The sequence below is a fragment of the Mustelus asterias genome, chromosome 14, assembly GCF_964213995.1.
Source record: "Mustelus asterias chromosome 14, sMusAst1.hap1.1, whole genome shotgun sequence".
Lineage (NCBI taxonomy): Eukaryota > Metazoa > Chordata > Chondrichthyes > Carcharhiniformes > Triakidae > Mustelus > Mustelus asterias.
The window spans coordinates 59928416-59950287 of record NC_135814.1 but is presented as its reverse complement, the minus strand read 5'-3'; the positions used below and the strand labels follow the sequence as shown (position 1 = coordinate 59950287).

The 21872-nt window shown below is 41.1% G+C and overlaps 1 protein-coding gene across 1 annotated transcript in view; it reads left to right on the top strand.

Moving 5' to 3' along the window:
* The window catches only part of LOC144503721 (titin-like), a 350880-nt gene that overhangs the window by 298415 nt on the left and 30593 nt on the right, over window positions 1-21872 (top strand). The window contains exons 242-250 of the mRNA XM_078228491.1: window positions 18-17123; window positions 18258-18554; window positions 18701-19288; window positions 19394-19696; window positions 19825-20121; window positions 20341-20628; window positions 20722-21021; window positions 21107-21409; window positions 21513-21818. Of these exons, the coding sequence (XP_078084617.1) occupies window positions 18-17123; window positions 18258-18554; window positions 18701-19288; window positions 19394-19696; window positions 19825-20121; window positions 20341-20628; window positions 20722-21021; window positions 21107-21409; window positions 21513-21818 (19788 nt within the window). The remainder of the gene's footprint in view (window positions 1-17; window positions 17124-18257; window positions 18555-18700; window positions 19289-19393; window positions 19697-19824; window positions 20122-20340; window positions 20629-20721; window positions 21022-21106; window positions 21410-21512; window positions 21819-21872) is intronic.

Below are 21872 nucleotides of genomic sequence, written 5' to 3'. Positions count from 1 at the left end.
TCTTCCAATTTATACAGATGTACCTGGACCACCTTCGAACCCAAGAGTGGTTGACACAACAAAGACTACCGCTAGTTTGACTTGGCGAAAGCCCCACTATGATGGTGGCCTTGATATTATTGGCTATATTGTCGAACACAAGAAAGAAGGAGATGAGAACTGGGTAAAAGACACAACAGGCACCGCACTCAGAATAACTGAATTTGTTGTCGCTAACCTTCAGTCAGGAGAAAAATACCGCTTCAGAATTAGTGCCATCAATGCAGAGGGAGTTGGTGAGCCTGCACAAGTTGAAGATGTTATTGAAATTAAGGAACGTGAAGCAGCACCTGATTTTGAATTAGATGCTGAACTGAGAAGAACTCTTGTTGTCAGAGCTGGAGTGACCATTCGCATTTTTGTACCAATCAAGGGACGTCCAACTCCTGATATCACATGGTTCAAAGGAGACATCCCAGTTAAGGGTCGTGCAACTGTAGAAAACACAGATTCATACACATTCCTGCTTATCCCAGACTGCACAAGATATGATGCTGGAAAGTACACAATGTGCCTTGAAAATGTTGCAGGTAAAAAGAGTGGCTTTGTAAATGTGAGAGTCTTGGACTCACCAGGTCCACCCATAAATCTCAGAGCCAGAGAAGTAACAAAAGACAGCGTTACAATACAATGGGACATGCCAATGATTGATGGCGGTTCACGGGTAACCAATTACATTGTAGAAAAACGAGAATCAACCCGGAAGGCATACTCTACTGTCACAACCAATTGCCAGAAATGTTCACTCAGAGTTGTCAATTTGGCAGAAGGATGTGAGTACTTCTTCAGGGTAATGGCAGAGAATGAATATGGCATAGGTGAGCCAGCTGAGACTACAGATCCTATAAGAGCATCTGAAGCCCCATCACCTCCAGAACGCCTGCACATTATGGATATAACAAAGCATACTGTTAGCCTAGCTTGGCCAAAACCAGAACATGATGGTGGTAGCAAGATTACAGGATATGTGCTTGAAGCGCAGAAGAAAGATTCTGAAAAATGGATACCTTTGGCAACTGTAAAGGCACTGGATTATATTGCAAAGAATCTTACTGAAAATGAAGAATACACATTCCGAGTAATGGCAGTAAACGCTGCTGGGAGAAGTGATCCACGAGAAAGCAGACCAGTTATTGTTAAGGAACAAACAATGCTTCCAGAATTTGATCTACGTGGCATATACCAGAAGCTTGTGATTGCAAAGGCAGGTGATAATATCAAAGTTGATATCCCTGTCCTTGGTCGACCAAAACCAACAGTCACCTGGAAGAAGGATAACCAGCCTTTGAAGCAGACACAGAGGATAAATGTTGAAAATACAGCAAACTCCACCATACTTAACATCAATGAATGCATACGAAATGACAGTGGCAAGTTTACATTAACAGCTAAAAATATACTTGGTGAAGTAAGTGACATCATCACAGTTCAGGTTCATGACATTCCTGGACCCCCAACAGGGCCAATTAAATTTGATGAAGTTTCATCTGATTACGTATTGCTGTCATGGGAACCTCCAGAAAATGATGGAGGAGTGCCAATAAACAATTACGTTGTAGAAATGCGTGAGACCAACAGTACTACATGGCTAGAACTAGCAGCTACTGTAATACGTACAACATTTAAAGCTCCTCACCTTACAACTGGAACTGAATATCAATTCCGAGTTAAGGCTCAAAACAGATATGGTACAGGTCCTGCAATCTCTTCAGAGGCTGTTGTTGCAGCATATCCATTTAAGGTGCCTGGACCTCCTGGAACTCCACAAGTTATTGCCGTTAGTAAGGATTCAATGACTATCACCTGGAATGACCCTGTTTCTGATGGTGGAAGTCCTATTTTTGGATACTACATTGAAAGAAAGGAAAGAAATAGTATACTTTGGCAAACTGTAAGTAAGTCTTTGGTTGTAGGCACCACCTTTAAATCAGCTGGACTTACCGATGGCATTGCATACGAATTCCGTGTTGTGGCTGAAAACATAGCTGGCAAAGGTAAACCAAGTAAACCATCAGAACCTGTATATGCATTGGACCCGATAGATCCTCCTGGTAAACCAGTTCCACTTAACATTACAAGAAATTCTGTAACACTCACCTGGACAAAACCTGAATACGATGGAGGCTTTAAGATAACTGGTTACACAGTTGAAAAGAGGGATCTGCCTAGTGGTCGTTGGCTTAAGGCAAACTTCAGCAATGTGATCGAGACTTTCTTTACTGTCAGTGGTCTTAATGAAGGTGACACGTACGAGTTCCGCATAGTAGCTCGCAATGCTGCTGGCTCAGTAAGCAAACCATCTGAGCCTACCGATGCCATTATATGCAGAGATGACATTGAAGAACCCAGAATAATGGTTGATGCTAAGTTCAAGAGCATTTTACTACTGAAAGCTGGTGAAACATTCAAACTTGAAGCAGATGTTAGAGGGCAACCGCCACCAACAATGGTTTGGACTAAGGAAGGCAATGAACTTGAAGAAACGGGGAAACTAGAAGTAAAGATGACAGATTTCTCCACTGTTCTAATACACAAAGAGAGCATAAGAAGAGATGGTGGTGCTTACACACTTACTGCGTCCAATCCTGGAGGAACAGCGAAGCATGTTTTTAACGTCAAGATTTTGGATAGACCTGGGCCTCCTGAAGGGCCAATAGTGATTTCAGATGTCACAACAGAAAAATGTGTGATATCATGGCTACCTCCACCAGACGATGGCGGTGCCAAGATTGAACACTATGTCGTTGAAAAACGTGAAACCAGTCGGCTTGCCTGGACTAATGTGGCCACAGATGTCCAAATAACCAAATTAAAGATACCCAAACTTCTGCAAGGAAATGAATACATTTTCCGTGTAATGGCAGTAAACAAATACGGAGTTGGTGAACCCTTAGAATCAGATCCCGTTGTTGCTGCTAATCCATTTGTAGCACCTAGCCCACCAAAGAATCCTGAAGTTACAGCAATCACAAAAGACTCAATGGTGGTTTGTTGGGGACATCCTGATTCCGATGGTGGAAGTGAAATTACTAACTACATTATTGAGAGGCGTGACAAGACAGGAATGCGCTGGGTTAAATGCAATAAAAGAACTGTAACCGACCTACGATACAAAGTTAGTAAGCTCACAGAAGGGCATGAATATGAATACAGAATCATGGCTGAAAATGCTGCTGGTGTAAGTCAACCCAGCTCTTCCAGCCCATTCTACAAAGCACTTGACACTGTATTCAAACCTGGACCACCAGGTAACCCAAGAGTGCTAGATACCAGCAGATCTTCAATCACTATTGCGTGGAATAAACCTATCTATGATGGCGGTTCAGAAATTACAGGTTACATGGTTGAAACAAGTCTCCCTGAAGAAGATGAATGGACAGTTGTAACACCACAGAGTGGACTCAAGGCTACTTCATTCACAATCACTAATCGAAAAGAAAACCAAGAGTACAAAGTTCGCATATACGCTGTAAATTCTGAAGGCATTGGAGAGCCTGCACAAATTCCTGGAACTGCTAAAGCTGAAGAAAGGTTATTGCCTCCCGAAATTGAGCTTGATGCAGACTTGCGTAAAGTGGTAACTATAAGAGCTTGCTGTACCTTGAGATTATTTGTTACAATTAGGGGAAGACCAACGCCTGAGATTAAATGGGCAAGGGAAGATGGGGAGCCCCTAGATAGAGCTTCAATTGAAAATACAAGCTCATATTCCCTCTTAATCATTTCAAATGTAAATAGATTTGATAGTGGCAAATATGTCTTAACAGTAGAGAATAGTGGCGGTAGCAAATCTGCTTTTGTCAATGTTAGAGTTCTGGATACTCCAGGAGCACCACAGAACCTTAAAATTAAGGAAGTTTCCAAAGACTCTGTTACAATTAATTGGGAGCCTCCAATCATTGATGGTGGTTCAAAGATTAAGAATTACATCGTGGAAAAAAGAGAATCAACAAGGAAAGCTTACTCTACAGTGATTGCCAATTGTCATAAGACAAGCTGGAAGGTGGATCACTTGCAAGAAGGCTGCAGCTATTACTTCCGTGTTTTAGCTGAAAATGAATATGGAATAGGTCTTCCTGTTGAGACACCTGATTCAGTTAAAGTATCAGAGAGGCCACTACCACCTGGCAAAGTAACTCTTGTAGATGTGACAAGAAACAGTGCAGTTTTGTCATGGGAGAAACCAGAGCATGACGGAGGCAGTAGAATTTTAGGATATATCGTGGAAATGCAAAGTAAGGGCAGTGAAAAGTGGACAACGTGTACTACAGTGAAAATAACTGAAGCCACCATAACAGGATTGACACAAGGTGAAGAGTATATGTTCCGAGTGTCAGCACAAAATGAAAAAGGTGTCAGTGATCCCCGACAGCTGGGCGTTCCTGTTATTGCAAAGGACCTTGTGATTGTCCCTACTTTAAAGCTTCTGTTTACCACATTCAGTGTCCTAGCAGGAGAAGACCTAAAAGTTGATGTACCATTTATTGCACGCCCTAAACCAACTATATCTTGGATGAAAGATGGTCAGCCATTAAAACAAACGACAAGGATTAATGCTGAGAGCAAAGACAGTAAAGCAGTTTTGATGATCAAGGAGGCCTGTCGTGAAGACGTTGGCCAGTACAATATAAAACTTACAAATACTGCTGGGGAAGTATCTGAAAATCTTAGCATTGTTGTGTTAGACAAGCCTGGGCCTCCAACTGGACCAGTCAAAATTGAAGAGGTTACTGCAGACAATATTGTCATATCATGGCAACCACCAGAATATGATGGGGGCTGTCAAATCAGTAATTACATTGTTGAAAAAAGAGATACTTCAACCACTGCTTGGCAGATTGTTTCTGCTACTGTTGCCCGAACAACTATCAAAGCTGCACATTTAAAGACTGGTACCGAATATCAATTCAGGATTGCAGCTGAGAATCGATATGGAAAGAGCAGTTATCTTGTTTCTGAATCAGTTGTGGCACAATACCCTTACAAGGCCCCTGGTCCACCTGGTACCCCTTTCATAACAAGTGTTACAAAGGATAGCATGGTGGTGCAATGGAATGAACCTGTCAATGATGGTGGCAGCAGGATCCTGGGTTACCATCTTGAACGTAAAGAAAGAAACAGCATTTTATGGATGAAGCTGAACAAGACAATTATTACTGACACAAAATTAAAGACCACGAATCTTGAGGAGGGCATTGAATATGAATATAGAGTGTATGCTGAGAATATTGTGGGCATTGGCAAACCTAGCAAAGTATCTGAATGTGTCGCGGCTAGAGATCCTTGTGATCCACCAGGTCGCCCTGAAGCTATAATTGTCACTAGAAATTCAGTGACACTGCAGTGGACCAAGCCTGAATATGACGGAGGCAGCAAAATCACTGGCTACATTGTTGAAAAGAAAGAACTTCCTGATGGCCGTTGGATGAAAGCCAGCTTTACCAATGTCATCGATACTCAGTTTGCTGTCACTGGCTTGGTAGAAGACCAGAGATACGAATTCAGGGTAATTGCTAGAAATGCAGCTAGTGTATTCAGTGAACCATCTGAATCCACTGGTCCAATTACTGTTAGAGATGAGGTAGAACCACCTCGAATAAGCATGGATCCACAATATAAGGAAGGTATTGTAGTACACGCAGGCGAAGTATTTAAACTTGAAGCTGATGTTCATGGAAAACCAATACCTACAATCCAGTGGATGAAAGGAGACCACGAACTTGAAAACACAGCTAGGCTTGAAATGAAGAGTACGGATTTTAACACAATTTTGACTGTCAAGGAAACAATTCGTGTCGATAGTGGCCACTATACCCTTTTGGTAAAGAACGTAGCTGGTCAAAAGTCTGTTACTGTTAATGTGAAGGTACTAGACAGACCAGGACCACCTGAAGGGCCAATTGTTATAACTGGGGTAGGTACTGAAAAATGTACATTAACTTGGAAGCCACCAAAACAAGATGGCGGGAGTGATGTTTCACATTACATTGTTGAAAGAAGAGAAACTAGTCGTTTGGTCTGGACAGTAGTTGAGTCTAATGTGCAGACGACAAGCTGCAAAGTTACCAAGCTTCTGGAAGGAAATGAATATATCTTCCGTGTTATGGGTGTGAACAAATATGGTGTTGGCGAGGCACTTGAATCTGATCCAGTAATAGCAAAGAATCCATTTGTACGTCCAGATCCACCAATAGCACCTGAGGTCACTACTGTCACAAAGGATTCCATGATAGTTGTATGGGGAAGACCTGCATCTGATGGTGGTAGTGAAATTCAGGGTTACGTTTTGGAAAAACGTGACAAGGAGGGTATCAGGTGGACAAGGTGTAACAAACGCCTAGTCAGTGAATTACGTTTCAGGGTAACTGGACTTATAGAAAACCATAATTATGAATTCAGGGTATCTGCTGAAAATGCTGCTGGTATCAGTGAACCAAGTCCATGCTCCATTTTCTACCAGGCAAATGACCCCATCTACAAACCTGGACCACCCAACAATCCTAAAGTAACTGATTTTACAAGATCATCTGTCTTCCTTTCATGGGGTAAACCCATTTATGATGGCGGATGTGAAATCCAAGGATATCTCGTGGAGATGTGTGATATAAGTACTGACGAATGGACAATGTGTACAACAGCAAGTGGCATCAAGCAGACCCGATTTGAAGTGGATAAATTGCAGGAAAAGCATGAATACAAGTTCCGTGTCTGTGCTGTCAATAAGGCAGGAGTTGGTGAACATGCTGACTTTCCTGACACTGTCCTTTTGGAGGATAAGTTAGAAGCTCCAGATCTTGATCTTGATGCTGATTTGAGGAAGGTTATTAATGTCAGAGCTAGTTGCTCTTTGAGATTATTTGTCCCTATCAGAGGCCGTCCTACTCCAGAAGTGAAATGGACCAAGGCAGATGGTGAAATAAGAGACACTGCACAGATTGAAGTTTCCGACAGTTATACATTGCTTGTAATTGATAATGTTAATAGATATGACTCAGGCAAATACATATTAACTTTGGAAAACAGTAGCGGAACAAAATCTGCATTTGTTACTGTGAGAGTCCTTGACACCCCAAGCCCACCAGTTAATCTCAAAGTAAGGGAAGTAACAAAGGATCATGTCACCTTATCCTGGGAACATCCTCTGTTGGATGGAGGTGCTAAAATTAAGAATTTCATTGTAGAAAAACGAGAATCTACAAGGAAAGCTTACTCAGCTGTTATCACAAACTGCCACAAGACCTCATTTAAGGTAGAACAACTTCAAGAAGGTTGCAATTATTATTTTAGGGTAACTGCTGAAAATGAGCATGGAATTGGATTACCTGCAGAAACTGCTGACGCAATTAAAGTATCTGAGGTGCCACAGCCTCCAGGAAAGATAAGTGTGGTTGATGTGACAAGAAAGACGGTGTCCCTTACCTGGGAGAAACCAGAACATGATGGCGGTAGCAAAATCATCCAGTATATTGTAGAAATGCAAAGTAAAGGCAGTGAAAAATGGTTGGCATGTGCACATGTGAAAACACTTGAGGCAGTTATCAATAACCTGGCACAAGGAGAGGAGTATCTGTTTAGAGTCATGGCAGTGAATGAAAAGGGCAAGAGCGACCCAAGAGCCCTTGCTGTGCCTGTGGTTGCTAAAGATCTTGTGATTGAACCAGATGTCAGACCAGCATTTAGTAGTTATAGTGTACAGGTAGGACACGACTTAAAAATTGAGATTCCTGTAGCTGGGCGTCCTAAACCAAAAATTACTTGGACAAAGGATGGACAGTCACTCAAGCAGACAACTCGAGTCAATGTTACTGATTCTGACAATGCTACAGTCCTAACCATCAAGGAAGCAGTTAGAGATGATAATGGATTGTATGGTATCACTGTGAGTAATGTTGTTGGACAAAAGGCAGCAACTATTGAAATAATAGCACTTGATAAGCCTGGTCCACCAACTGGCCCTGTAAAATTTGATGCAGTTAGTGCTGAAAGTATCACAATTTCATGGGATCCACCAAGCTTTACTGGTGGCTGTCAGATAACTAACTACGCAGTTGAGAAGAGAGATACAACTACCGTAAATTGGGAGATTGTTTCAGCTACAGTTGCCAGAACAAGTCTGAAGATAACCAAACTTAAAACTGGAGCAGAATATCAGTTTAGGATATTTGCCGAAAATAGATATGGTAGAAGTTTCGCTCTGGATTCTGCAGCAATTATCGCACAGTATCCATTTAAAGAACCTGGCCCACCAGGTACACCATTTGCAGCAGCTGTTACTAAGGACAGCATGGAAGTGCAGTGGCATGAACCAATTAATGACGGAGGTAGCAGAGTCTTGGGATACCATCTTGAGCGCAAAGAAAGAAACAGCATTCTTTGGACAAAAATCAATAGAACCATTATACCGGATACCAGATTTAAGACCTCAGGACTTGAAGAAGGCATCGAATATGAATTCAAAGTGTATGCTGAAAATATCGTTGGTATTGGAAAACCCAGCAAAGTCTCTGAATGCTATTTTGCTCGTGATCCATGTGACCCTCCAGGTTGCCCAGAACCCATTATCGTATCCAGGAACTCAATAACACTTCAGTGGACAAAGCCAGAATATGATGGTGGCAGTGTTATAACTGGATATATAGTAGAGAAGCGTGACTTACCTGAGGGTCGTTGGATGAAGGCAAGTTTTACAAATGTCATTGAGACTCAATTCACTGTAACTGGCCTCACTGAAGATGAAAAGTATGACTTCAGAGTTATTGCCAAGAATGCTGCAGGTACAATTAGCAAACCATCTGACAACACTGGACCAATCATTGCAAAGGATGAAGTTGAACCACCTAGAATAGCTATGGATCCAAAATACAGAGACACAATAGTGGTTAATGCAGGTGATACATTTAAGTTAGATGCTGATGTCCATGGCAAACCACTACCCATTATCCAGTGGTTCAAAGGTGATAAAGAAGTTGAAGAATCAGCAAGACTTGAGGTTAAAAATACAGATTTCAAAGCTTTGCTCCTGGTTAAGGATGCAATTAGAGTGGATGGTGGACAGTATATTCTTCAAGCTTCTAATGTGGCTGGTACAAAATCTGTTCCTATCAATGTAAAAGTTTTGGACAGGTCAGGACCTCCAGAAGGTCCAGTCCAAGTTACTGGTGTCACTGCTGAAAAATGTTCATTATCTTGGGGCCCACCACAACACGATGGAGGAAGTGCTATTTCGCACTATATAATTGAGAAAAGAGAAACCAGTCGCCTTGCTTGGACTGTTGTGGTCGCAGAATGTCAAACTACTTTGCATAAAGTTACCAAGCTTCTAGAAGGTAATGAATATATCTTCCGCATAATGGCTGTCAACAAGTTTGGTGTTGGTGAACCTTTGGAATCGGCACCCGTACTAATGAAGAGTCCATTTGTACCTCCTGGTGCACCAAAATCCTTGGAAGTAGCCAATATTGCAAAAGACTCGATGACTATCTGCTGGAATAGACCAGATACTGATGGTGGTAGTGAAATTATAGGTTATATTATAGAGAAGAGGGACAGGACTGGAATCAGATGGACAAAGTGCAACAAGCATAGAATAACAGATTTGCGCTTCAGAGTCACAGGACTCTCAGAAGACCATGAATATGAATTTAGGTTATCTGCTGAAAATGCTGCTGGGATTGGTGCACCAAGTCAACCAACAAATTTCTATAAAGCATGTGACCCAGTTTACAAACCTGGGCCACCAGCAAACCCACACGTTGTAGACACTACAAAAAATTCTGTTGTGCTTATTTGGGGAAAACCAATTTATGATGGTGGCAGTGACATTCAAGGATACATAATCGAAATCCGCAAAGCAGATGAGGAAGACTGGACAATGTGCACACCACCAACTGGACTACAAGTCACCCGCTTTGAAATTGAGAAACTTACTGAGCATCAGGAATACAATGTTCGTGTTTGTGCCATCAACAAGGTTGGAGTTGGTGAGCCAGCAACAGTAGCTGATGTAGTTAAACCAGAAGATAAACATGAAGCACCTGAAATTGAACTTGCAGCAGAGTTAAGAAAGGGAATCACAGTTAGAGCTGGCAATACTATCAGAATTTTTACACCATTTAAAGGTAGGCCAACTCCTGAGATCAGTTGGTCAAAGGACGAGGGAGAACTACCTGATAAGTCTCAAGTAGAAAAGGGCCTAAATTATACTCAAGTAACAGTAGACAACTGTGATAGAAATGATGCAGGGAAATATATTCTCACGTTGGTGAACAGCAGCGGTACTAAGTCCGCATTTGTTACAGTAAAAGTTTTTGACACACCTGGCGCTCCACAAAATTTAACTGTAAAGGATATAAAGAAAGATTCAGTTACACTAGTGTGGGAACCACCCGTTATTGATGGAGGAGCAAAGATTAAAAACTATGTTATTGACAAGCGTGAATCAACCAGAAAAGCTTATGCTAATATAACTGCTAAGTGTAACAAGTGCAGTTTCAAAGCAGAGAATCTTACTGAAGGAGCTATTTATTACTTCCGCGTGATGGCAGAGAATGAGTTTGGTATTGGTATACCTGTTGAGACTATGGATGCTGTGAAGGCTTCTGAACCACCTTTACCACCAGGGAAAATCTCTCTTGTTGATGTCACCCAAAAGAGTGTATCTCTAATTTGGGAGAAGCCCGAACATGATGGAGGTAGCAGAATCATGGGATACTTGGTAGAAATGCAGCCTAAAGGATCTGATAAATGGGGTGTCATTACCCAGTCGAAGACATGCGATGCAGTAGTTTCTGGTCTCAGTTCAGGACAGGAGTATCTCTTCCGTGTAATTGCTTTCAATGAGAAAGGAAAAAGTGATCCAAGACCCTTGGCTGTACCAGTGATAGCTAAAGATCAAAGTATTGCACCTGCTTTCAGACTCATGTTCAACACATTTAGTGTCCAGGCCGGGGAGAACCTAAAGGTTGAAGTTCCATTTATTGGCAGTCCCAAACCTAACATTGTGTGGACGAAGGATGGGCATTCACTAAAACAGACAACAAGAATCCATGTGGAGGATGCAGCAACAACAACAACCCTTCTTATTAAAGAAGGTCATAGAGATGACCATGGAAAGTATTCCGTAAGTGCTACAAACAATGCTGGGACAGTAACAGAAGACATCGGCATCATTGTGCTTGATAAGCCAGGTCCTCCAGTTGGACCAGTACGATTTGATGAAGTTAGTGCTAATTTTGTTGTAATGTCATGGAATCCACCAGAATATACTGGAGGTTGTCAAATTAACAACTATATTGTTGAAAAGCGGGACACAACTACCACCAATTGGCAGCTAGTGTCAGCAACTGTGGCAAGAACAACTATTAAAGTTACCAAACTTACCACAGGATCTGAGTATCAGTTCAAAATCTTTGCTGAAAATAGATATGGAAAGAGTTCGTCTTTAGATTCTATAGCGGTCATTGCACAGTACCCATACAAACAACCCGGTCCACCAGGCACTCCATGTGTGTCAGCTGCCACAAAGGATACCATGCTTGTACAATGGAATGAGCCAGTGATTGATGGTGGAAGTAAAATTTTGGGTTACCATCTTGAACGCAAAGAAAGGAACAGCATTCTTTGGACAAAACTGAACAAAACAATCATACAAGATACCCATTACAAGTGCAACAACCTAGAAGAAGGTATTGAATATGAGTTCAGAGTTTATGCAGAGAATATTGTTGGTACAGGTAAACCTAGCAAGGTTTCTGAATGTTATGTGGCCCGTGATCCTTGTGATCCTCCTGGCCGTCCTGATGCTGTTGTCATCACAAGAAGTTATGTTACTCTACAGTGGAAAAAGCCTCAGTATGATGGTGGTAGCACAATTACTGGATATGTGGTAGAAAAGAAAGAACTCCCTGATGGTCGCTGGATGAAAGCTAGTTTTACGAACATAATTGACACTGAATTTACTGTTACTGGATTAACTGAAGATGCAAAATATGAATTTAGAGCAATTGCAAGAAATGCAGCTGGTATTTTCAGTGAACCATCTGAAAGCACTGGACCAATTACAGCAAGAGATGAAATTGAAGCTCCAACAGCTTCAATGGACCCTAAGTACAAAGATGTCATCATTGTTAATGCAGGGGACACCTTTGCACTTGAGGCTGACATCCATGGTAAACCTGTACCTGATGTAACATGGATCAAAGATGGCAAAGATGTTGAAGCAAATGTTGCTAGAATGGAAACTAAAACTACCATTCAGAAAACTAGTCTGACTGTCAAGGACTGTATTCGAATTGATGGTGGACACTATGTACTTCAACTGAGTAATGTAGGTGGAACAAAATCTATTCCAATAACTGTTAAGGTCCTTGATAGGCCTGGTCCTCCTGATGGTGTTTTGACAGTTTCGGGTGTAACTGCGGAAAAATGCTACTTGGCTTGGAATCCTCCTTCTCAGGATGGTGGTGCCAATATTTCTCACTACATAATAGAAAAGAGAGAAACCTCCCGACTTTCATGGACACAAGTAGCAATTGATGTACAAGCTATCAGTCACAAAGTAACTAAACTCCTTACAGGTAATGAGTATATATTCCGTGTCATGGCAGTAAACAAATATGGAATTGGTGAACCACTGGAATCTGACCCAGTTTTGGCTAAAAACCCATACCATACACCAAGTGCACCAACAGTGCCTGAAGTTACAGCTATTACCAAAGATTCTATGGTCGTGACATGGGGGCACCCTGAAGATGATGGTGGAAGTGAAATTGAAGGTTATATACTAGAGAAGCGAGACAAAGATGGAATCAGGTGGACCAAATGCAATAAAAAGAGGCTGAGTGATTTAAGGTTCAGAGCTACTGGTTTAACTGAAGGTCACTTCTATGAATTCCGTGTATCTGCTGAAAATGCTGCAGGCGTGGGTGAACCAAGTGAACCATCCATTTTCTACAGAGCTTGTGATGTAGTCTACCCTCCTGGTCCGCCAAGCAATCCAAGGGTGATAGACACAACGAGATCCACAGTAGCCCTTCTATGGGGCAAGCCAATTTATGACGGTGGGGCTAAAATTAAGGGTTACACTGTCGAGGTGAATGAAGTAAATACTGATAACTGGATCACATGCACACCTCCAACAGGTGTGCAATCAACACATTTCACAGTAGAAAACTTGAAGGAGAACATTGAGTATAACGTTCGCATCTGTGCTATTAATTCAGAAGGAGTAGGAGAACCTGCCAATGTTTCTGGGACAGTAATTGCAGCTGATAAGCTTGAGCCACCAGAAATTGAGCTAGATGCTAATCTCCGGAAGGTTGTGTCTGTACATGCCAGTGGTACTTTGAGATTATTTGTTCCTATTAAAGGCAGACCAGAGCCCGAAGTAAAATGGGAAAAAGCTGAAGGTACTCTAAGTGAACGAGCCCAGATTGAAGTTACGAGCTCTTACACCATGCTGGTTATAGATAACGTCAACAGATTTCACAGTGGCAAGTATAATTTGACTTTAGAAAATAACAGTGGTGTTAAATCTGCCTTTGTTAATGTCAGAGTACTTGATTCACCAAGTGCTCCTGTGAACCTACACATAAGAGAAGTGAAGAAAGATTCAGTGACTATATCATGGGAACCACCTCTTATTGATGGTGGGGCAAAGATCACCAATTACATTGTTGAAAAACGTGAATCTACCAGAAAGGCTTACGCTGCTGTTACCAACAATTGTATTAAAAACACATTCAAAATCGATTCACTTCAAGAAGGCGGTATTTACTTCTTCCGTGTAATGGCAGTTAATGAGTATGGAATCGGCTTGGCAGCAGAGACTGCTGAGCCTGTTAAAGCATCTGAGGCCCCCTTACCTCCTGGCAAAGTGACACTGGTAGATATAACACGAAATAGTGCAACACTTACCTGGGAGAAACCTGAGCATGATGGAGGTAGCAAAATAACTTCCTACATTGTCCAAATGCAGACAAAGGGAAGTGAAAAATGGCTTTCATGTGCCCAAGTGAAAACATTAGAAGCAACAGTGAAAGGACTTACCGCAGGTGAGGAATACACCTTTAGTGTAATCGCTGTGAATGAAAAAGGAAAGAGTGACCCAAGGCAGTTGGGAGTACCAGTGGTTGCAAAAGATGTCGAAATTGAGCCCTCTGTTGAACTTCTTTTTAACAATTTTAGTGTAAAGGCTGGTAATGACCTCAAGATTGACATACCATTTAGGGGAAGACCTTTGCCAACTGTGACTTGGAAGAAAGATGGGGAGTCTTTGAAACAGACAACACGAATAAATGTTCAGACATCAAAGACATCAACACTTCTTACCATCAAGGACGCCGTAAAAGAAGATGTTGGAAAATATGAAGTAACTTTTTCAAATAGTATAGGATCAAAAACTATCTTAATTACCATTATTGTTCTTGACAAACCTGGACCACCTAGTTCCATTCATATCGATGAAGTCAGTTCTGAATATATAACTCTATCTTGGAAAGCACCGGAGTATGATGGTGGTTGCCAAATTAACAATTACATTGTTGAAAAGAGAGATACCACTACAACTACATGGGAAACTGTATCTGCCACTATAGCACGAACGTCAGTTAAAGTCGTACACCTTACAGCAAAATGCGAATACCAGTTCCGTGTTTATGCAGAAAACCGATACGGCAAGAGTCACTATATTGACTCTCCCGCTGTTGTTGCAGAGTATCCATTTAAACCACCTGGTCCTCCTTCAACTCCCATTGTTGCACATGCTACTAAAGGTTTTATGATTGTAAAGTGGAATGAACCAGTTGTTGATGGAGGTTCCAAAATTATAGGCTACCACCTCGAATGCAAAGAAAGAAGCAGTATCTTGTGGACAAAGGTCAATCGGGCTCCTATAACTGACACAAAAATGAAAGTCACCGGCCTTGAAGAAGGACTGGCATATGAATATCGTGTGTATGCTGAAAACATTGCTGGTATTGGTAAACACAGTAAGGTTTGTGAACCCGTTGCAGCAAGGGACCCCTGTGATCCTCCAGGTCAACCTGAAGTAACATACATTACAAGAACCTCTGTTTCATTATCTTGGACCAAGCCGGAATATGATGGTGGAGCTAAAGTTACTGGTTATATTATTGAATCTAAGGAGCTACCTGATGGACGCTGGCTTAAGTGTAATTTTACTAATGTCCAGGAAACATATTTTGATGTTACTGGCCTGACTGAAGATCAACGTTATGAATTCCATGTTATTGCAAAGAATGCTGCAGGGTTATTCAGTGAACCATCTGAATCAACAGGGCCCATTACTGTTAAGGATGATATGGAAGCCCCAAGAATTATGATAGATGCCAAATTTAGAGAGATTGTTATTAAGGCAGGTGAGACTGTCAAGGTTAATGCAGATATTGCGGGTCGTCCTCTTCCAGTGATATCATGGACAAAGGATGGTAAAGAGCTTGAAGGACAAGCTAGAGTTGAAATCCAATCGACTGACACCAACACTGCAATTGTTATTAAGGACTGTATGAGGCGAGATTCAGGGCAATATATTGTGACATTGCAGAATGTTGCAGGTACAAGATCCCTGGCTATTAACTGCAAGGTACTTGATAGACCAGGCCCACCTGCTGGTCCTTTAGAAATAACTGGCCGTACAGCTGAAAAGTGTTCACTGTCTTGGGCACCTCCTCAAGAAAATGGAGGAGCAGAAATCGATCACTATATTGTTGAAAAGCGTGAAACAAGTCGTCTTGCTTGGACTTGTGTAACAGAAAACATACCAACAACATCATGTAAAGTAACTAAACTGCTTAAAGGTAATGAGTATGTTTTCAGAGTGATGGGAGTGAACAAGTATGGAGTTGGTGAAGCTTTAGAGAGTGAACCTGTGAAAGCCATTGATCCATTCACATTTCCCGGTGCACCAAAATCAATAGAAATCACCAATGTTACAAAGAATACCATGACCATCTGCTGGGAAAGACCTGACAATGATGGTGGGAATCCAATTTCTGGATATATAATTGAGAAGCGAGAAAAGAATGGTTTACGCTGGACTCGAGTTACTAAGAAACCTGTGTATGATCTAAGAGTTAAAGCAGCAGGGCTCCGTGAAGGTGCTGACTATGAATATCGTGTACATGCAGAAAATGCTGCTGGTGTTGGTCCTCCAAGTGAACCATCAGCATTTGTCCGTGCAGAAGATCCAGTTTTCATACCTTCTCCTCCATCCAAACCAAAAATTATTGATTCAGCAAAGACGAGCATTACTGTTGCCTGGGCAAGGCCACTGTTTGATGGTGGAGCACCTGTCACTGGATACAATGTGGAATATAAAAATTCTGAAGACACTGAATGGACAACAGCAGTTCAGAACTTAAGAGGCACAGAATACACAGTACTTGGACTTACATCTGGAGCAGAGTATGTTTTCTGTGTACGATCAGTTAACAAAGTTGGTGTTAGTGAACCAAGTCAATCATCTGACCCACAGATTGCAAAAGAAAGAGAAGAGGAACCTGCATTTGATGTTGATAATGAAATGCGCAAAACTTTAATTGTCAAGGCTGGAAGTTCCTTTACGCTACCTGTGCCTTTTAGAGGAAAACCAGTGCCCAATGTTATGTGGAGCAAACCTGATGTCGACCTCCGTGTAAGAGGAGCTATTGATACTAATGATTCACGTACCTCCTTAACAATAGAAAAAGCAACAAGGAATGACGGTGGTAAATACACAGTAACACTGCAGAATGTCCTAGCTACTGCCACACTAACATTAGCTGTCAAGGTCCTGGATTCACCTGGACCTCCTGGCACTATTATTATAAAAGAAGTTACCAAGGCATCTGTAATGTTGTCCTGGGATGTACCAGAAAATGAAGGCGGTGCTCCAGTGAAGAATTATCATATTGAAAAACGTGAAGCTAGTAAGAAGGCATGGGTCACTGTAACAAACAACTGTCACCGTCTTACTTACAAAGTTAGCAACTTACAAGAAGGCGCCATTTACTACTTCCGTGTCCGGGGTGAAAATGAGTTTGGCATTGGTGTACCAGTTGAGAGCAAGGACGGCGTTAAAGTGACAGGTAATTTATCAATTTCTTACAATCTTTTGAACATTTAATAATTAGTTATAATACTTAGCCATGTAGCAAAAACATAGTGTTCATACTCCTCACGTTACATCACAGCATTAGTAACAGAGCTTTACGTAATTTCCTAAGGGTTATGTGTTAGCAATTTCAGCCCAGGCTTCTATAGAGCGATAAAGAAAAAAGGCCTCTTTTTCCTCTTGACTCCATAGTAATATTATATCCAATTTTTGTTTTAAAAACACTGTTGGCAATCGTTGCTAGGTGCCAGTGGCCGCTGAATAATCCTGGGTGGAGCAATTCTGGCACAAGTTCGCTTGTGTCATATCCAATTTTCCAAAGGGAGCTTGATCCAGCAATTAATAAATCTCATTTATGTTTGTCAGGGGCCTAACATAGTTTTTGACAGAGACGCTTGAAATGAAGTTTGGCGCATAGAAACCATAGAATCCCAAAAGTGAAGGAGACCATTCAGCCCATCAATTCTGCACCGACTCTCCGAAAGAGCATTTTACCCAGGCCCAACCCCCACCCCTATCCCCATAACCCTGCACATTTACGATGGCTAATTCACCTAACCTACGCATCTTTGGATACTAAGGGGCAATATAGCATGACCAATCCACCAGATCTGCACATCTTTGCACTGGGTTGGATGTTATTTAGGTATGGAATTAATATTGAGACAACGAGGTCTAATTTTTACCTCATGATGCTGCAGAATGTAGGACATAGATTTTCTCTTCTCATTCTGATTTAATTAACTCTCAATCTTGACCAGTTCATTTGGTGCAGATATCATGTGAATGAGGGGTGCAGCCAAAAGTGGGGAAGCAAATATCTGCGAGTTTGTCAACCAGTTTTTTGTGCAATTTGTAGAAATTTAAGAATATTAAACACCAAGGAACACATTTTCTGTTTGTGCTCTGAAATTGGGCATGTTTTATGTTTTGAGAAAATTAGGAAGGAAACCAAAGGAAATAACATAGAAAATAAAAATGAGAGAACTGTTTTAAGCATTCTACTTGTAAATTATTATATTATCGGCATTCTTAATTAAGGCATAGTATGATAAAATCTGGAAAGTGCATCTGACATTGACAGGCTAAAAAGTATTTATTTTTCCAGAAAAACCAAGTACACCTGAACGACTTGGAGTGACAAATGTCACCAAAGAGAGTGTTTCACTTGCTTGGTTGAAACCAGAACATGATGGAGGCAGTAGGATCACAAGCTACCTCATAGAAGCCCTTGAAAAAGGCCAGCAAAAGTGGATTAAATGCGCAATTGTGAAGACCACACACCATGTTATACATGGTTTGAAGGAAAATGTTGACTATTTCTTCAGAGTATCTGCTGAAAATCAAGCCGGCCTAAGTGATCCAAAGGAAATGCTTCTGCCAGTGACAATTAAAGAACAACTCGGTTAGTATTATTTATATTATAGTAATGACATTCTGTCATACGAACAGCTGTAATTTACATGATCGGCCTTTTTTTCATTTATTAGCATTTTGAGCTTTACAATTCATTCACTAAACCAAAACTGATATTCTTAAAATTTATTTCAGAGTCACCTGAAATCGACATGAAGAACTTCCCACACAACACTGTGTATGTTAGGGCTGGATCCAACCTAAAATTTGAAGTCCCAATATTGGGCAAGCCACAACCAAAAGTATCTTTGTCTAAAGGTGGTGTAAATGTGAAGTCAACCATGAGATTTAACACGGAAATGACTTCGGAAAGCATGATCGTGAACCTGAAAGAAAGTGTTGCTGGTGACGCTGGTCGGTATGACATTACTGCTGCCAACTCCAGCGGAACCACAAAATCATTTGTTAATATTGTGGTGCTGGACAGACCTGGACCTCCAGTGGGCCCTGTAAATATTAGTGATGTTACTGAAGATAGCGTAACGCTGAGATGGCAACCACCAACTTATGATGGTGGCAGTCAGGTAACAAATTACATTGTTTTGAAAAGAGAAACAAGCACTGCTGTGTGGTCAGAAGTGTCTGCTACTGCAGCCAGAAGCATAATCAAAGTTATGAAGCTGACTACTGGAGAGGAGTATCAGTTCCGCATCAAAGCTGAGAACCGCTTTGGAATCAGTGACCACATCGACTCCAAATGTGTTGTAGTCAAACTACCATACAGTAAGTAACTTATTGAGCAATAAAATGAAATTGAATACAGCAAAAAAAAATGATCATTATTCATTTTATCGATTCACTATTCACACAATTAACTGTATTTTCCAGCAACACCTGGACCTCCATCAACTCCATGGGTCACTCATGTCACCAGAGAGAGTATAACTGTAGGCTGGAATGAGCCAGTTTCTGATGGTGGAAACCAAGTGATCGGATATCATGTGGAGATGAAAGACAGGAACAGCATTTTGTGGCAGAAAGTTAACAAGACCATTGTCCGGACAACACACTTGAAGGTCACAAATATCAGTGGTGGACTTATCTATGAATTCCGTATATATGCAGAAAATGCCGCAGGCATTGGCAAAGTCAGCCATCCTTCTGATCAAGTTCTTGCAATTGATCCTTGTGGTATGTATTCACTTAAATTGTCCTTGACTTCTATTTAAACAAAAGTAGAACTGTATTATTGCTTAGATTAAGCCACTATTTGCATATATGATCGAATAATTACATTTTAATTCACGTTCATTTCTCAGAAATTCCAACAAATCTACATGTAAAAGATGTTACAAAGACCTCCGTAAGCCTCAGTTGGAAAAAACCAGCCTATGATGGCGGAAGCAAAATCACTGGCTATATTGTTGAAAAACGCGATTTGCCAAATGGGAGATGGACAAAGGCCAGCTTTACAAATGTCATTGAGACTCAGTTTACTGTCTCAGGCTTGACTCAAGATGCACAGTATGAATTCCGAGTATTTGCAAAGAATGCAATTGGTTCAATAAGTAATCCATCTGAAGTTGTTGGACCTGTGACATGCCACGATACCTTTGGTAACTATTTCTTTCTGACCATAATGTATCTATGATGTGGAGATGCCGGCGTTGGACTGGGGTAAACACAGTAAGAGTTTTAACAACACCAGGTTAAAGATGGGTAACCATCTTTAACCTGGTGTTGTTAAAACTCTTATCATAACGTATCTACACATGAAGAATTGTTTTGTGTCTAGGGCTTCTATTGATATCACTGTTGTTAATTTTGATTCATAGGTGCACCTCAAATTGACTTGCCAATGGAATATATAGATGTGGTCAAAGTTAAGGCTGATACATCTCTAAAGATTAAAGTTGGAATCTCTGGCAAGCCTCTACCATCCATTGATTGGTACAAAAATGGTAAAGAACTTGAGACAAGCTCTCAAGTCTTCTTGGAAAGCACAACTGACTCTGCAGCAGTAATAATCAAGGATGCCTCTCGGATCAACAGCGGAAGCTATGAAATCAAGCTTAAAAATGCCTTGGGCTCAACATCAGGAACAATCAGACTACTCGTACTCGGTACATTGGTGTCTTGTGTGCTGATAAATTGAAGGCTTTTTTCAAACTGTACATTTTTCAGAAATTACTTGACATATTTCCTCTGTTTCGCAGACAAACCTGGACCCCCAATTGGGCCTATACAATTTAAGACTGTTACAGCTGAGAAGATCACAATCATGTGGACTGCTCCAACAGATGATGGTGGTGCACCGGTCATGCACTATATTGTTGAAAAACGTGAGACAAGTCGAGTTGTCTGGACTCTCGTTTCAGAGAAGTTGGAACATTCTATCGTTACAGTACGAAATATCATCAAAGGCAATGAATACGTGTTCCGTGTCCGAGGTGTCAACAAGTATGGTGTTGGTGATCCACTGGAATCTGATGCAGTCATTGCTAAGAATGCATTTGGTAAGATAACAACACCATTTTGTCCACTGGATGCTCTTCCTAATTGCTGCATGAAGGTTAATTTTTAAACTTCTCTTTTCAATAGTTACACCCGGGCAGCCATCCATGCCTGAAGCTACCATGATAACAAAAGAGACAATGACTATCATCTGGAAGAGGCCTACTGTTGATGGAGGCAGTGAAATCAATGGCTATATCTTGGAAAAACGTGAGAAAAAGAGTCTGCGATGGTTTAAGGTCGTTAAGGAATCGATCCGTGACACCAGACAAAAGGTTTCTGGCCTTACAGAAGGAAATGAGTATCAGTACCGTGTGTATTCTCTTAATGCAGCAGGAGCAGGCCCATTCTCTGAACCTTCTGAATTCTATAAAGCTGCTGATCCAATTGGTATGTAAAAATAATATGAAACATGTTGAAATTTTGCAAATATTAAGTAATGGCAACAATGCTTTACATGATCATACATTAAAATTTTCATTTTATTCTGCAGACCAACCCAGTCAACCGACTAAACTGAAGATTGTGGACAGTACTAAATCTTCCATCACTCTTGGCTGGACCAAACCTGTCTACGATGGTGGAAGCGTAATTACAAGCTATCTAGTGGAAATGAGGGAAGCTGAAGAAGAGCAATGGACTGTAGTTACTTCTAGGGGTGAAGTCAGAACCACAGAATATGTTGTGTCCCATTTAAAACATGGTGTAAACTACTACTTCCGTGTCAGCGCTGTTAACGTTGCTGGGCATGGAGAACCAATTGAAATGGCTGAACCTGTACAAGCTAAAGATATACTCGGTAAGTTTATGATATTTAGAATGCATTGAAAAAATATATATATTTACGCTCATA